Genomic DNA, 17961 nt, shown 5'->3' with positions numbered 1-17961 from the left:
ATGGACATGACTAACTCGAGCTCATTAATTTTAAAGGGTCTGCTCTAAGTAGAATTTAGTTGAATGCAACCCATTATCTTGATATCCTAATAATAATAATAATAATAATAATAATATTCACAGGCTAACAAGTTTTATTATTTATTCCACAGGCTACTGTCCACTTCATTAGTTTACACCAGGCTTCCTCAAACTTGGCCCTCCAGATGTTTTGGCCTACAACTCCCATGATCCCTAGCTAGCAGGACCAGTGGTCAGGGATTATCGGAATTGTAGTTCCAAAACATCTGGAAGGCCGACTTTCAGGAATTCTGGTTTACACCAGAATAAAATTTGTTAGCCTTTAAGATGCTTCAAGACCAGGCATCCCCAGACTTCGGCCCTCCAGATGTTTTGGACTACAATCCCCATAATCCCTGACCACTGGTCCTGTTAGCTAGGGATCATGGGAGTTGTAGGCCAAAACATCTGGAGGGCCGCAGTTTGAGGAAGCCTGTTCAAGACTCTTGACTCTGTTGCAACAGATTCAACAAGCATGACTGCCTCTCCAGCACTTGTAAGGTGGGACATTGTTAGTGCCCTGGTGGCTGGTGCCCCTTGGATATGGTGGGGTGGAAGGCAGGGAGCCGACAGTAGGTGGGGCCAGAGTCTATTATAGGCTGAGCCATAGCCAATGACGGGGGAACCAACGAGTTCTACATTTGTCCCCCATCCTCCTGAGTTCTTCAAGCACAGCACTGAGATGGAGGAAGGAGAAGGGGACAGGCAGGGCCACTCCCCGGACTGGTTGCAAAAGGCAGGCAAGTGGGGACAAGTTGAGGGTGGGCTGAGGTTGGGGGGACGGACGGACGGTCAGTGCCCTAATGGAGCAGTCTCCACTGCCTGATGCAGAGAAGGGATTATAGGCTGGGTTAAGCCACGTCGTGAATTCTGCCAGAGCAAATCTCACATGATCTGCCACTCTTCCAGCCCCACTGTGTCACATCCTTTCCCCCACAGATCCTACACTTGCAGTTTCCCCTGCAATGCCCAGTTTCTGCTGCGCGTTGCCCCACTTCCAGTTAATATGAACAGAAGTGCGTTGCTCTGCGTACACGAGCTATTTCTCTCTCCTTTATATGAGCTGATCCACTGCAGTGACAGAGGCTCCCACTAGACCGCACTTGGAGCAATCTTGGCTGGCATCCCGGTGCCTTTGAACTGCGTGTTGGCTGGCGGTCGGAGAACAGCTTGCACAGGCGGGAACATTTATCCGACGTATTGGGAACAAGTGTAAAAAGTAATCTATTTAGCGCACTGTCAGATATCTGCCCCAACTACCCTTGTTTCTTTGCGGTGCCCCTCAACGCTTTAAATAGTAGTTGCACTGATTGCAAAGTGATAGGCGGAGAATTGCGGACTCGGCTTTGAGCTCCAAACTTAAGGATCCGCTGCAGCACTTACTCTGTTTTAAATAGTTGCCATTGAAATTGGATCTTACGTCCGTTCCTCCGGGGTTTTTCCTGTCTTATAACCAGGAAGAGCAGGCTAGTCAGCCACTGCACACAGCCAGAGCACACAAACTGTGCACTGAACAGATAGGAATTGCCTGGCATATCACAATACATAGAGGACATGTGCAGTTACTGCAATGCGCTGTATGTGGGGCTTCCCTTGCTCTTGACCCTGGAAGCTGCGGGACGATTGCTGACAGGAGTGAAAACCTGTCAGTATATAACACCTCTGCTCAAAGATCAGCGCTGGTTGTCGATTTGCTGCTGGGCCAAGTTCAGGGTGTTAATATTGGTTTATAAAGCCCCTTACGGCTTGGGACCAGTTTACTTGCGAGATCACCTTACTCCATATGTGCCCACTTAACCGCTTCGATCTGCAGGAACTGGCACCATTACAAAGTGCCACATAATACTTGTTCTGCATTTGTGATTAATGGATGTTTTGGTGTGGCAACACCCACACTTTGGAACTCACTGCCTATTGGCATTCGGCGGGTGCCTTCACTGTACTGTTTTTGGTCCCTGCTAAAAAACATTTTTGCTTAGGCAAGCTTATCCAGACACGTAGTCTGTTGACCTGTGTTTTAGTGTGTGTTTTTAGCTTGGCATTTATTTTGATGATGTTTGAATGTTTTAAATACAGGTGAAACTCGGAAAATTAGAATACAGTCGAAAAGTGCATTTATTTCAGTAACGCAACCTCAAAAGTGAAACCAATATATGAGATAGATGCATGGCATGCAAAGCAAGATATGTCAAGCCTTTATTTGTTGCAATTGTAATTATTTGTCGTTAGGCGGGTCAATTGTAAATGGAATGTAATTAATGAAATGTAATAGCGATGTTTATTTTTGTATTATTGTAACTATTTGTTTTATTCCTGTGGAATTTCCAAAAGAATGCATTCGTAAAAATTAAAAGAAAAATAAAAAAACAATAAGTTGCATTACTGAAATGAATGCCCTTTTTTGACGATATTCTAATTTTCCAAGTTTCACCTGTTTTTAACTGTTTCCCCTGAAAATTTCCTAATTTTATTATTTTTGTGAACTGCTTTGAGGTGTCTTGTTCTTTTTTTTAATGGTGAAGTGGTATATAAATTTTGTGAAATACATACGGGTGCACAAGTATGCTGCTTATCTGAGGCAGGTAAGATCTTGAAAAATTCAGTTACTTGTGCATTTGGTGCGCTGAATAGGAAAGCTGTGTGTTCTTATGGGTATACTACCAACTAGAACAGGGAACACTGGGGTGAATTATATAGATATATTTAATGACAAACATTTCCAGTAGACTTTAAGGCAGCAACATGGAACACAATCAGGTTCTAGAAGTATTGATTTTGGCATGAAGTGAAAGGGACTTGGGTTTAGTTGCAATCTGGCGTATTTGCATAATTACTTTGGCATTTTGAGAACATGGGCTGAGTGGATCTGTGCAGAATTTTTGGCTTGTTTGTTTGTTTGGCATGTGATAAAACCACTACGTGATTGACTCACCATGTCTGTAGCTAGAAACTCAGTCTAAATTTACCATGCCACCGCAGAGCTGTTAAACCTTCGCTGTGTAGGTACAGGTTCACTTGCAAGCTTTTCTGAGTTACATCTTGGAACAATGACATCTTTGCTTGCCATGTGTGCTCAAGCTGCCACTTCAAACTCTGCCCTGCATTGTGTTAGACGTGGGACTGCCATTTAAAAGTGTTTAGAAATTGTAAGCAAATGGTTTTCGCTAGGGATGGATTTTTTAAAATAAAAAATCTCCATGTTCAGCTTATCTGCATGGATTTTTTTTTCTAATTGCTGTCTTGTTTCTTCATCTTGACAAGAAACGAAGCTGTTGTTTAACCCACCCTGAAATTGGTGAGAAATTACTTTTAATTTTGATTTCTCTTCTGTGCTAAGAATCTTTGCAGATAATCTAGCAATACAACGGTACACCACAAGTCACAAATAGAAAAGGCGCAGAGTTCTTTGTGTTCCTGCCTGCATTAAAGACATTCTCACCTTGCACAGCCTATAATTATATAGGTAAAGGTACCCCTGACCATTAGGGGTTGCGGCGCTCATCTCACTCTATTGGCCAAGGGAGCCGGTGTACAGCTTCCAGGTCATGTGGCCAGCATGACTAAGCCGCTTCTGGCGAACCAGAACAGCGCACGGAAATGCCGTTTACCTTCCTGCCAGAGCAGTACCTATTTATCTACTTGCACTTTGACATGCTTTCGAACTGCTAGGTTGGCAGGAGCTGGGACTGAGCAACGGGAGCTCACCCCGTTGCAGGGATTCAAACCGCCAACCTTCTGATTGGCAAGCCCTATAATTATAGGGTGGTTTAAAAGGAGAGCAAATTCTGTTCTTGTTCAAGAATGACTCTTGATAAGGAAAACATTCAGATTCCCAGCTCCCAAAAGAAAAGGTCATGAAGAATCTTTCACTTAAGAAACCTTGCTGATGGTAAATTGCACAGGGTGACCTGGGAAGTACCTGTGAAATCTGCTTTAGTTGATGCCCGGACTATAGATCATTGGAGAGTGGCAGGATTGGAAGTAACCTGTTACAGAAGTACCTGGAATTGCACACCTGAACATTCTATGTGTTGGGTTTTTCTCTTTTCCAGTAAAATACATGAAGGAGATCTCTCCCTATTTTAAGAATTCCTCATCTGGTGCAACTGTAAGCTGGGACTCTTCGCCAGCCTTTCAAAAGCAAGCTTCACCTGCCCTCTCCCTACGAGACCTCAAGGAAGGCAAGAACATCCCCTTAAAAATGTGCTACATATCACGGAAATGTCTCCCCAGCGATCCAGAAAACAGGTAATGCCGCAATTCCCTTGACTTTTTCTCAGTGGTGTTATGCCACCTGTAGAGGCATTTGTACATCAGAGTTGCACTTTGGCATGTAATCTTGACTGATCTGTGTGGTTGCAGGAAAGTGGAATAAAATGTACAGAACGCCTTTCTGAAAGCTTGTATCCACATCCTTTTCCCCCTTTGTATGTTTAAATTTGTACCCCTGCGCATTACTGAGATCTATTTTAAAGTGCTTTGATTGCTCAAAATGAGCTGGATCAATCCTATTAACTGTGTCAAATGAGTGGGATTACATCCATATAATATTGTGAGTTCACCCTGCAAATGCAAATGTCTTGGGCTAAAGGTGAGACCTAAAGACCTTTCAGTAGGACCACATGTAAGAACCACTGTCTCCAAAGCAAGGGCATTAGTAGAGCAAAGACTTGGAAGCCATAGCATGGCAGATCCAGGTCAACTCTACCCCACTTACCAAGAGACAGGGCAGGGCACCCAGTCCTGATCACAGATATAACTGAAACTGCACACCCATGTAGACAAGAACAATCCCCATGAAGGCTTTGGAACTAGGGATAGGGCGGAACTTTGCTCCAGTCCACATTGAAAGGTTTGTAAACCCACTAAATTTGCACCTCTCAAAACAATATCTGCACCAAAAAGCATTCATCCTTCAGAATTCGTACTTCTCTGAATTTTGCAATGCATTGAAATAGGGGGCAATGTTTGCAAAAATGTATATTAGGCAAAACTACATGTAACAGTTTATGTCTGGGCTGCCAGAAGGGTTTCATTCTCAAGTTAAGGGAGATTCTTCATGCAGATACCTGGAAGTGTGCTCAGCAGATGGACGGATCCCCCTGTTCCTTCGAGCAAAAGATGAAGTGTCTGCCCAGGCGTGGTTCAACGCCATTCACAGCAACATCAGTGCCCTGCTGCCAAGAGTCAAAGAGGAACTGAGGACCTCACAGTCTGGAGTCAGTGTTGCAGGAGGTAGAGATATCAAGCACGTTGGTTGGCTGACCGAACAGGTAATGGTGATCTTCTTGGTATGAACTGCACTGTTCCTGGGGAGATGTGTGTGTGTGTGTGTGTGTCTGTCTGTCTGTCTGTCTGTCTGTAGCTACCAAACACAACTTGAGGAAGGCAACACAATCCCTAGGCAGTCCTTGGGCCAACAAATCTTATCTCAAATTATGCCGGTGTGTGCATGTTCTTAGTCTGCACACTATCCCTAGTTTGAGTTTGAAGTAGGCCAACTTGTCCAAAGCGGCTCTCTTTCTTATTTTATTCCACTTGTGTAAATGGATGCCTAATAAAACATCTATGGAAAAGTAATTTTAATGACCTACAGGGCAATCCTATACATCTCTGCTCAGAAGTAAGCCCCACTGAATTCAGTGGAATTTACACACAGTTAAGTGAGCATAGGATTAGTTATCAGGGCTGATTTGGGGTCCTGCAGAATTCATTGTATTTGGCCACATGAATGTTTGAGCCCTCTTCAGGCAACTTGCCTGATCAAGGAGAACTAGACCCCTATAGGTGGCTGAGCACCCATTATCTCCTGCAATGCCTCTAGGTTTGGCTTCTGACTCAATATAAGGCACCTAGCTTCCCATCTCCCTGGAAAGAGTCCGTATTATACTGAAAATTCACAGTGAACAAGAACTGTTCTTAAAATGGGAAAAATAAATAAAGGAAATGAATGAAAAGAAGCTGAGATTCATTATAACTTTATCTTGTTGTCCTTCCTAAACCCATACGTCAAGAGTTCCCTCCCCACCTCAAAAAAAGCCTCTCTTATTTGTGTCTGAGGATTACGTTCCCCGAACCATAATCTGTTTTAAGGATGGCATGCATATCCATGGACTGCTGATTGACACCTGTCCTGTACCAATCAGTAGTGGCCCTCTCTCATGCTTTTATTTTTGAAGTAGTTCCCAGTGCTAAACAAAAACACCCGTCCTTCTCCAGACCATAGCTGCCAAGTTTTCACTTTTCTCGCGAGGAAGCCTATTCAGCATAAGGGGAAATCCCTGTAAAAAAGGGATAACTTGGCAGCTATGCTCCAGACCATGCGGATTACTTTACAGTTGTTTGTTTGCTCCACATGTGTAAGAGGAGATGAGTGATCAGTAGGTGGCTTTTCCTAATAATTTTCCTGATATGATTAGTATTTCTGTCACTTTTCAGTGCACCAAGTAGTGCCTTAAGGGTTCTCATCTCATCAAACTGGACGAGTGGCTGAATGGATTCAGACAGTCACTTAACAGCCTGGTCACATGGCATCCATTTGTGACTGTGGCTGTTGCATGGCAAGTAGATGGTTAGGTAACAAAAGCTTCCTATGGCCAACTTGGCATCTGCATGAGGCGCCCAAGTCGAGCCCACTCGGTTCGCAGCAGAGTAGGATCTCATCTTCATCAAAACCCTGAACAGTAATCCACGGCACCCACCGCTGGATCCTTAATGCTGCTCTTCTCTAGAGCTCCAGCTGAGCATCTGGCCTTTGTAAGTCACAGCTGATTTATATTTAGGCGGAAACTCCTGTCTCCTTCGATCTTACCCATTTTTATAAACACGCACATTGGTCCAGGAAGGCCTTGGTTTGGATAACAGCCGGCTTTTACGTTTCTCAAAAGGGAGAGCAGCTCTTGCCTCTCTGCCCCAGCATTGTGATCTGAGCTTGCTTCCAGATGACCTGTTTCTTGAGCATCCATCCTGATTTGTTTGTACAGGGTTTGCAGAGACGTTCTACATTGGTGGTTTATTGAGCTTTAGTTTTAATGTGTTTGTGCAGAGGTTATGTGATTTCGCCCGATGTCCTCGTTATCTGGCACATTTTCCCAGCGCTTTTCTTTTGAAATTCAATTTTCTCCTCCTCCCCAGGTGTTAGAGTCTGCCACATATCACAGCATCACAGGTGCTGCTTCCCCATGACTTCTTCCAATAAGGTCTGTACGTTGAAGCCACCTGAGTTGGGTCAACTCTATGGCTCTTCGTCATGCAGTCATTTCTTGCTCCACCTCCAAGGAAGGAACTACAGGGCTTGCCCTGCGTGTATGGTTTCAGCATACACATGTTACCTGGGAAAGGAAGAAATCATGGAGAAGTGGTTCATATCCCACTGTGGAAATGTCTGAATCTGACTAGAATGTATACTAACAATATTCATATAACGATCTACATTTGAGGGTTACATCACTGGATGACTGTTGACAACTGTGTTCTGTCAGTTACAGAGTCTGCTTGATAGCTCCCAGGTGCGATTGAAGGATGTGGTTGTCCATGTGTCTATAGGGATGCTCGCAAAATATAAATGTCATGAATTTTGATGGAAAATGTCCTCTGCCCCTCTTGGACTCATGTGCACATTGGAACTTGGCTACCCACAACATTTCATACTTCTCTGGATGTTGTGATGCAGTTCTCAGCAGTTTAAATGATTCAAAAGAGGCATTTACATACCAATTTTGCTAGCAATTCACAGATTAATACAGAAACAGAATAGAGTTATGGGTCAAAACCTGCAAAGATGGCACAGACCAGAAGCAGATAAGGCCACCCATCTTTCTTATAAAGCCCTACATTATGGATGAGGAACCCGTAGCCTTCCAGATGTTTTTTATGCTACACCAGGCCTGACCACTAGCCATGCTGGCTGAGGCTGATGGGGAGTTGAGGCCAAAAACATTAGAGGGCCAGAGGTTCCCCACTCTTGCCTTATAAGCCTAGCATGTCTTGGACAAAACTGTTCCTACACACACCCAATCAAGTTCTTAGGGTGTTGTCTTTGCTCTGGACTCCATCTGTCCACCAAGTGATATAAACTGGCTACTGTACAGAACAGGGCCTTCTCTGCACTGGCTCCATAAGATATTCCCAAGAACAACCTATCTACCCTGCTTATAGTGTTTCTTCTTCCCCTGTTAGCTGTGACAATTTGAGTGTTTCCGTCTGTCCTGTGCTTCTGTGACTGTTACTTTGTTCTCAGCTTCCCGGTGATGGGACGAAGAATATCCTGGCCCTCCTCACTGAGAAGGAACTTCTCTTCTATAGCAGCCTTCCACAGAGCAGAGACGCCCTGAATAAGCCAACGCATAGTTTCCCTCTCATCGCCACCAGGTAATGCAAGCCGCTGTTTTGGAACACACATGCTGCTCTGCTTTCTTGTTCCGAACTCGATTGGCTGGAGTTTGTAAAAGCTTCTTTCTGAGTAGCTGGGTTACAAAGTCCTGGCTCCAGGGATGTCATCCTCTTTAACTCGATACCCTCTTTCTCTTGTGTAGTCTCTAATCCTCTCACTGTCACTGCTTGGACTGTGTCGCTACAAATAGAGCTCCCCAGCTAAGAGAGAGCTTGTATGCAGGAGTAAACAATCTTCTCTTCGCTCAGTTACGATGGTTAAAAAAGTGGTCCCTTCCCATTTCCTATGGATGGATTCAGGAGCAAGCAGTCATATAAAGGCTGTACTAATTCCAACGTTTTGAAAAGTTCTCCATTTAGGGGGTTGTCCTTTCCTTCCCAAGTTGTTGCATACCATCGCTTCCCCAACCTGGTGTTCTCCTCATCCCTGAGCATTGACCATGCTGTCTGGAGCTGATGGTAGACCAAAGCAGTAGGGAAGCACTTCAAACATTTTAGGGGTGCATTCAGACAAGGGCAAAATTGTGTTAGTTTCCCTGCTGATAATGCTTGTGCTTCTGTCCTGTTTTCTAATGTTCCGCCCATGCTGCAATACCTGTTGTGTTAATGAAACTGGGGCCTTTTGACCAATATTACTGTGCTAAATTCCATCCATTTCCACACACGCGTGCTTCTGTTCCCCCATAGATTCCCTCATGAAAGCAGCAGGAAAGAACCGTCTGCTAATATACCACCCCAAAATTTATCACTTTACTTATTTATTACCGTTATTATTAATTTGTATGCCACCCTTCATCTGTAGATCTCAGGGCGGTTCGCAACATAAAAATACAATATAGAAAACACAAGCTATGTAATGAAAACAAAAAGAAACAAATACCCCCCCCCCCCGATTACCCAAGTTAAGGGGGCTTCAATTTCCCCCCCTATAATCAAATAATGCAGAAATGAGCAGTAAACATGTGCTACATTCCATTCGTTTTCTTGACGGATTTTGCGTCATACAAAAAACTCAAATGTAGTGCGGAAATTAACAGTTAGGGAAATGTTGGGGAAATGGAAGAAACTGAGGTGTGAATGCAGCCTAGGAGTGATACAGCTAAAAAGATGTGAGTGAAGTGATCCTGGTGGCCAGCTAGTGGCTCTTAGTTTATCTCCCCTTGCCGTGTGTGGTCTGACTCCCTCTGTCAAGTCCTCTTTCCTTGTCGGACAGTTTCCTTACTCTTGCTTAGCAGCACTCTCTAATCTGAGTTTGTGTATGTTAGTCAAAGTGAAGAATATATGAGGGGTCTTACTCGGGGATAAAGAACAGAATTTAGGAAGGGTCTGGGTTCTGTCCTACCATGTGGTTCCATTTGAAGAATCTTTTGTATGCCTTTGTATACCAAAAATATACAAATGGAATGGTTTTGGTTGGTTTTTTAAAAAAATGAAGTTTAAGAAACTGGAGATGCAGGTGGGGGTGTTCGTTTTGTTTGAAGCATTTCTATGGTTCTGCTGCCCCCTTGTGTTTAGGGTCTGAAAAAAGACTAGAAATACAAATTATCAGTCAATAGAAATATATTAAAGAAAGGATTTTGCCTTTTTTAAAAATAGGCCTGTGTGTGTGTGTGTGAAAGGGGGGGAGGGTGAGAAGGAGAGGGAGAGAGAGGGATGGGTTTCAGAAAATGTACTTTGCTCCATGGATGGTGTTTCTGGGCAGTTGGTGCAGTTGAGTTACGGATGTTATTGGGGTGACCTCTAGTGGCCATTATGCCACACAACTGTTCTAGTGACAGAACGAGAAACCAAAATACACAGAGTGTTACATTTGATAGAGGGCCGCGGCCAATCCCACTTGCCTTCAAGATGCGCACACAAAAACCTCTTGCATGTGTATCTTTTAAAAAGTGCCATGTTTGAAGCAGCCCTGTAATCCAGCACAAGTCCATGGGTTGACTGGATGTTGACAATATACAGTCACAGGTAATGCAGACGTTGACCAAGCACCACAGGTTATAATGCAGCAGCTTGAAAGCAAGCATGCATGCATGCAAGAATTCCTATGGGAAAAAATCTGGATTTGGTTTTCCAGACTCAGTATGGGATGAGGCTCTGTCCTGTGCCTTTAATGCAAGGGTGGGGATGCAGATCCTGGATTCCTCCACCCTTCTGTGGTCCATTTTTGACACCCAGGAGGGCTCCACCCATCTGGCAAATCCCCTGACCTCACTAGAAAGTCAAGTTGCCAGTTTTTCCTTTGAAGTGTCCAGCCAAGCTTGGAGTTGCCACCACTCAGCTAATTGGCACTGACTTCGGCTCCCACCAGTGCCAGACACCATAACTAGTGTCAGAGATGATGGGAGTTGTAGTCTGACAACACCTGGAGGCTGGTGGGTTTCTCACCTTTGCATTAGCCTTTGGGACAATAAAATGTATTGGACTTCAAGCTACCACATGTCCCCTTGGTAAATTTAGACTCCTGCTGTGTCTCATAAAATGCACACTCGGTTGCCCTCTGTGCATGAGCCTAGCCCCAGCAGTCTCAGGCTGCAATATTGGCTAACTGGTAATCTGACCATGGAAAGAGTTTGTTGCGCTGAAAGGCCTTTTCTGACCCAATCCCTACAGGCTTGTGCATTCTGGCCCATCCAAGGGTTCTCTCCTCTACGACTCAGAGCTCTCGTTTGCTTTGCGGACCGGAACCAAGAAAGGCGTCGAGACGCACCTCTTTAGCGTGGAGACGCACCGGGACCTGGCCATGTGGACAAGGGTGCTGGTGGATGGTTGCCACAACGCCGCTGAGTGTGTCCAGGAAGTGTCGACAGGTCAGGAAGCAGGTGGAGCATCACACATGGGGACTTGAGACTATCTGGGGAACGGGAATTAGTCCATGGGCCAATTTGCTTTGGGGGGGGGGTTCTCCAACTTGCCAGTCCTGCATTGTAGACTGACCTAGAACCAGGGGTTCTTTGGAGAGAACCTACTCTACTCTTTAGTCCAGCATCCCAAGGCATGACTGGGTAAACTGGGTTAGGATAGGTGACTGTTATCCCAGCGTTAACTGCCACTTCTAAGCTCACCATATGTGAACTGCAGTATCTGTTGGATAGTTTATTTACCCTTGAATAACGGGAGAGTAGCTTAGATGACAGATCTTTGCCTTGATTATGAAGAGCATTTTTATTTTTGCTTTCTGGTCTCTCTATATGCTACTCCCAAATGATTATAGCCAGCAAGGGATGTGGGTGGTGCTGTTGTCTAAACCAGGCATCCCCAAACTTTGGCCCTCCAGATGTTTTGGACTACAATTCCCATCTTCCCCGACCATTGGTCCTGTTAGCTAGGGATCATGGGAGTTGTAGGCCAAAACATCTGGAGGGCCGCAGTTTGGGGTTGCCTGGTCTAAACCTTGGAGCCTCTTGGGCTTGCCGATCAGAAGGTCGGCGGTTCAAATCCCTGTGCCGGAGTGAGCTCCCGTTGCTCTATCCCAGCTCCTGCCAACCTGGCAGTTTGAAAGCATACTGCTGCAAGTAGATAAATAGGTACAGTCATACCTTGGTTTAAGTACTCCGTGGACCCGTCTGGAACGGATTAATCCACTTTCCATTACTTTCAATGGGAAAGTTTGCTTCAGGTTAAGTATGCTTCAGGTTAAGTACAGACTTCCAAAACCAATTGTGTACTTAAACCAAGGTACCACTGTACTGCTGCAGTGGGAAGGTAAACGGCATCTTCATGCGCTCTGGTTTCTTTCACAGTGTTCTGTTGCACCAGAAGCAGTTTGGTCATGCTGGCCACATGACCCGGAAAGCTGTCTGTGGACAAATGCCAATTCCCTTGGCCTGAAAGTGAGATGAGCACTTCAACCCCATAGTCACCTTTGATTGGACTTAACTGTCCAGGGGTCCTTTACCTTTTTCACCTATAGCCAGCAAGAACCTGTAGTAGGTTTCTGTGTCTCGGCATCAGTCCGTTCTCTAGAAAGCAAAGTTCAATGCCAAGTTCAATGCAGGCTTTTCTCTTTCTCCATCTCCCATCCCCAGCATGCACATGGAACGGGAGAGACTGCACGTTGTCCATTCACATCGAGAAGGGTTTCACCATCTCCACCCTGGAGCCAGGCCTCACCAAAGTCATTCTGCTGCAGCAGCCTTTTGAGAGGCTACAGATGTCCTCAGATGACGGGGCCAAGATGCTTTACTTGGACTTTGGCAGCTCAGAAGGAGAGATTGTGAGTTCCCTTTCTTGCCTTTCTATGCTCTTCCAATGAGTTTTCAGGGAAGCAAGTGAGATGTAATATGTAGGAAGCAGAACCCGCTGTATTGTGTCCTTGGGGTATTTCCTGGAGCTGGTTAAGGGTTGCCCAAACAGCGGCTGATGGGAAACTGTTGATACTAATCATTGCCATTATTTGCACATTGCAGAATCTCGGGGGGGGGGGCTGAGGCTTTAGAATGGGCATTTAGAATTCAAGGAAAGAAGTGAGAGGGTATTAAGTGGCCGGACGGCTCACAATGGTTGTCTCTGTGGCACGAGTCTTAAGTAGAGGCAACAAGGCAGAAGAGCATGGCTCAGAGGAATAGAGCAGGACACTGACCTTGCAAGGTCCTGTTGCTTTAGAGCAGAGATGAGGAACTTCATCTCTCCAGATGTTGCCGGACCACAACTCTCATTATTCATGGCCATTGTTTATGTTGGCTTGCCCTGATGGGAGTTGGGAGTCCAACATCTGGAAGGCCACGAGTTCCCCAGCCCTGCTTTAGAGTAAGAAGAGGCTGCCTTGTACTGAGTCAGAACATTGGGTCCATCTCTCTTTGTATTGTCCACACTGACTGGTAGCACCTTCTCCAAGGTTTCAGATGGGTCTCTCCCAACCTCTCCTGGAGAGGTCAAGGATTGAACCTTAGACCTTCTACATGCAAGGCAGATGTTCTACCACTGAGCTACAGTCCAGACTCAGTGCCGTGGTAAACAGGGCTTGCCATCTTAGGAGAGCAAATAGGACTTTGCTTGAAGGTAATTTACAGGCCCTGAAAGGGGTATGTGCTGCCCTGGACTTTGAACCCATCATTTTAAACTCAAATGGACAAAGCCCATGGCCCTACTAGGCCTTTCAGAAGGCTGCTGAGGGTCAGGGTGGCAGCATGCCCTGTGTGTATGCTTGGTTTTTGGAAGTGATATGTTTGTACTAAGCAGATTATTGTCAGGCATGGGTTTGTTTGGTCTTGCTTTTTGGGGGGCAGGAAAGTGCTAGGACATGGCAGTTCTGCTGTTTCAGTTTTGGTAAAATAAACAAAAAACAAGGCAGTGGAATAAATTATGCAAAGCAAGGAAGAATATGCAAACCATTTAATTTGCATAATATATCACAAGTACAGAGTTGGAGTTTGGGGTTTTTATCCTCTTAAGGAAAGCACAGTATGCAGAGTCTTGGAGAAGACCAGCACGGGCAAGAGTCACACTTAATTCAATGTCCTTGGTCTTAAATTATTATTATCTTCCTGGCACCAGTGGCAGGTTGTCCCTATAGCACCTTCACTTGTCTCCCAGTGTTTCACCCTTCATTATGGGTTATATATATCCAATGCTATTCCTAGTCAGAGCAATCCCATTGAAATTAATAAACATGACTAACTTAAGTCCATTAATTTCAATGGGTCTACTCTGAGTAAAACTTAATTGGCCACAACCCAGTGTTTGGATGAGGCATCCACTGTGATCCACAATCTATCCTGAATTTTCTTCTCATGCGATGGAGAAGAGACCATATCAGCCTATGGTCCAAAATGCTAGGTGCAGCCACTTTTTCTCTGGAGGGCTCTGCAATGGATGATGAATGTACTTGCCCAGTTCTTCTACTTTCTGAAGTCATTGCTTCTTTGTTGCACAGCCAGCTGTAACGGAGAATCAGATTTTCTAGGGAAATGCAGAACGGTGAAATGCTCTGAACCAGCCCCTCATCACTGTCAATGTTCTTCCTTCATTGCAGCAACTAGATCTTCATTCCTGCCCCAAAACCATTGTCTTCATCATCCACTCATTCCTCTCTGCCAAAGTGACCCGGCTGGGGTTGCTGGCGTAAGGACACAGGGCAGAATCTGGAGAGAGGCAAGACTCCATGTGATCTATGCACTCCGGCCATGCCAGCATGGCCAAAGCACATTTTTAAGAACGCCATCACAGACTGGAACAAGGACAACAGTTATAATGCATCCACAGCCAAAGGAAGCCAGTAGACTTCCCGGACAACTGATGGAAACTCACGGACAGGCAATGGCCTTGGCACGCAAGTCCCAGGATGGACAGCCCATGCAATAAACATTCTCCTGTAAAGTTGCCCATCATCAGCACATGATGTTCCTAGAAAAAGATAGAAAGAAAATCCATCACAAGCTTGGAAGATATGAGACTGCTGAAGATGTCATACCAACCCAGTTCTGCCATCACATTAGTGCCTTGAAGATGATATTTTATATATATATTAAAAAAAACTTGTTTGTATCAAGGTTTTATATTTATATAGCTCAGTTTATGAACCATAAAGGGATCCTTACAGTGTTGTTTGCTCTGCATTTGTCACAACCATTTTACACTCAAGACTGCAATGCTGTGCACATCGGCGTGGGAGTAAGACCTATTGAACGCAGTGGGACTTACTCCAGAGTAAACATGCATAGGGGTTGAGTTGAAAATGTGGTAGATTAAGCCAGATCTCTTCATTACCTGTAACACATATAATCTGGGGAAAAAAACCCACACCTCTTAAGCCATTTGTCTTGACATGCAGCCGGCATAAGCTGAAACATGGCTACATGTATTTGCCGATTTATCCAAACTTTGGAGATAAGTTACAGAAGCCATAATTTTAAAAAAAGATGCTCGAGTTGAAAAAGATCAGGAAGATGATTTTTATTCTTTATTGGTTTGCTAACTATTGACACCTCGGTTTTTGTTTGGCAGACATATGTTTTAATCGGAGGTGCTCTTGAGCGGGGGAAGCAATTAGTTTTATGAGCTGCAAAATCATGCATGGAATTATCTTTATTATTTTGTTTTCCTTTTGCGAAAATAAATACAGATTACTAAAGATGACTAAAGCAGAGTTTGTTTCCCTATTTGAATTGAAAACAACATTTGGCATTGCCCACCAAGCCTGAAATTTATCAATTTTTGACACAACAAGTGGCTTTCTCATCTCAGTTTAATTTTAATTGGCATAGCTTTCTGGCTGCTTCCCGTATACATGACTATTTTCAACTAATCAGAGTCCTGTTGTTCAGTAATGTTTGGCTCTGGTAAATTGCCTACATTACTTTTGCTCTTTGCTCATCTTACCTGCTCTTAATTAATTTCTTAAATACTTTTTGCGGGGGGAGGTGGGCGGGATATGGGAATTCAGTGATTGGTATACCTCCCCAACACAGCATGACACATACCTTACATGTATCATCCCTAAGCAAGCTGTGATGCTTGCCACTTACATGACTCTTAACACGTCCTATGCTCCTTGCATGCGTACAGACATTTCAGAGGTGTTCGATTCTGCTGAAGGAAACAGCGGAAGGGACAAGAAGGTGCTTCTGCCAGTCACTGCCCTGCTACGTGGCCTTGTTCATTGTGAAACAGTCCAGATCGCAATGCAGAACACTCCAAAGGCATCTCAGGGAATTCCAGCCAGCTTCTCACCAGCACTCCTATTACGGTAGGTGAACAGGGAGAATTTGCTCACTGCAAAACCCTAAGCAAGAGAGAGGACATTTATTGTAGCAGAAGGGCATCAAATAAGAATTCTCTACCCTGAAAATAAATGCCGCCTTGAGGAATTCAGAAAGCAAGTTCAAACAACTTTTCACCAGGTTCAGAAGAAAGTAGGGTTGACACAAACTCACAATTTGAAAGCAGATGGGTTTTTGTTTTTTTGCCACAGTGCCTTGGCACTTCAGCTGCCACCCTCCATTCGAGGGGTAATTTTGACTGGTCCAGAATATCATCTCATGTAGAAGAACAGTACACCCAGGGACAAGCCACTTCACACAGCTCCAAAACAGGCAACTAGCAGGCTGGGTAAATGCAGCAGAAGACCTTAGCTAGCCAAAACAAGCGCTAGGGCTTTAATCTCAGTCCAGTTGGCCTTGCAGCTGCACTTTTGTTTTTTAAAGGAGATTCTGTGCTGGATTGTGTGTCTTACTTAGTTTGGCCCTCAGATCTCATTTCCCCCCAGCTCTTCTGCCTGAGATCCTTTGAGTGGGAAATGGCACCAGGGATCGTGTCGGGTTTTATGCATGCAGAGCATCTCCCCCTGCAACGATGCGATTTACATGCATAGAGTTCCTACTATTAAACTTCCCGCATAACATTAACATTCACCACAGCCCAAACAACACTGCAACAAATGGATTATTGTGGCTAAATAAACAATGATTAGATTATATCAAATTGCAGTTATGACAGCAACTTCAGCTGACTGGATAATAGAGATTACTTGTGGAGTCTTGCTGTGTGTGTGCATAAATATTTTGTGGAAGAGATACACGGATTGGTGTGTTCCCTGGAATTAAGACTTGAACTTAATGCAAAAACTCAAGCTGTTCCTATTGTCAGTTTCCCTGGGGAAAGACTTAATGCAGAACGGGATGTGGTACTGGCAAGCCTTTTCTGTTGTGGCTTGTGTATACAGTAGTGTGGTGGCAAATTCAGATGTCCAGGGTCCCTTCGTGATAGACATGCCACCCCCCAAGTCACATCCTCTTCTCAGATTATACAAGAACCCCAGGAGCCAAGCCAATCCTGAGTAGCTGGCTAACCTTTCACTCTGATTGGCTCCAATCAGCCCAAAGGGTATGAAGACTTCTCTGTGGCTGAAAAGCTCGTCTTTCATGAGCTTTTCTGGGCGGTTCTAGGGCCCTGGAGATAGGAATTCTGCTGCAGAAACGATAGCAGGTCTTCAATCCTCTTGTCATCCCGGACCACTGCTTCTCTCCATGTTTATATAAACAGCTAAGAGCTCAATAGAAAAGCAATGCTACGTGGTTGTCAGTAGTTGTGCCATACAGGTAGGCCCCTGTGTTTGTATCCATGCTCTCAGTCATCATTGGAGAAGAGAGGGAGAGAGTCATGACTCATTAGGAAGACAAAAGCTCCCATTATCTGGGGAGAAATGTTCGTTTTTTTACATATGCAAACCATTAGCTCAGATACAATCTCATCCCAAGTGCCAGGTATTCTAAATATATAAAGAATGGCACTCTTGAGCAACAGTAATAAATTGATTCTGCAGCAAATGTATTCTCTTTCCCCTTGGCTGATGCAATTGCTGGTTAGCGGTTGTCATGGTAATGCCATTTCTATACTCTGAAAAACTATTAGATGGTGCTGATTGCACAAGCCTCTCACAAAAACAATGTTAAGAGTAGTAACAACAAGAACAGAGAGCATTTGTCGTTTTTCTTCTCCAAAAGTGTGTGTGGCTGTGTAAAAAAACAACAACAACTATCAGGCCGGTGTGTAAATCAGAATGTGCAGCACTGC

General features: G+C 44.5%; 1 protein-coding gene across 2 annotated transcripts in view; it reads left to right on the top strand.

Annotated features, from left to right (window-relative positions):
• The window catches only part of SNTA1 (syntrophin alpha 1), a 58454-nt gene extending 42924 nt beyond the window's left edge, over nt 1–15530 (top strand). Inside the window, exons 3-8 of one of the 2 annotated variants that reach the window (XM_035122668.3) lie at nt 4113–4308; nt 5126–5333; nt 8300–8430; nt 11062–11258; nt 12477–12664; nt 14423–15530. In XM_035122668.3, coding sequence (XP_034978559.3) covers nt 4113–4308; nt 5126–5333; nt 8300–8430; nt 11062–11258; nt 12477–12664; nt 14423–14515 — 1013 coding nt within the window. In that variant the 3' untranslated portion in view covers nt 14516–15530. Of the gene's footprint in view, nt 1–4112; nt 4309–5125; nt 5334–8299; nt 8431–11061; nt 11271–12476; nt 12665–14422 lie in introns of both variants that reach the window. The other variant, XM_088674514.1, reaches the window with a different exon arrangement.
• The last annotated feature ends 2431 nt before the right edge of the window (nt 15531–17961 follow it).

This window comes from Zootoca vivipara, chromosome 7 (genome assembly GCF_965207765.1).
Source record: "Zootoca vivipara chromosome 7, rZooViv2.hap1.1, whole genome shotgun sequence".
In the NCBI taxonomy this organism is placed as follows: Eukaryota; Metazoa; Chordata; class Lepidosauria; order Squamata; family Lacertidae; genus Zootoca; species Zootoca vivipara.
Note: the sequence above shows the minus strand (reverse complement) of the source record. Positions and strands in the feature narration are given on the sequence as shown.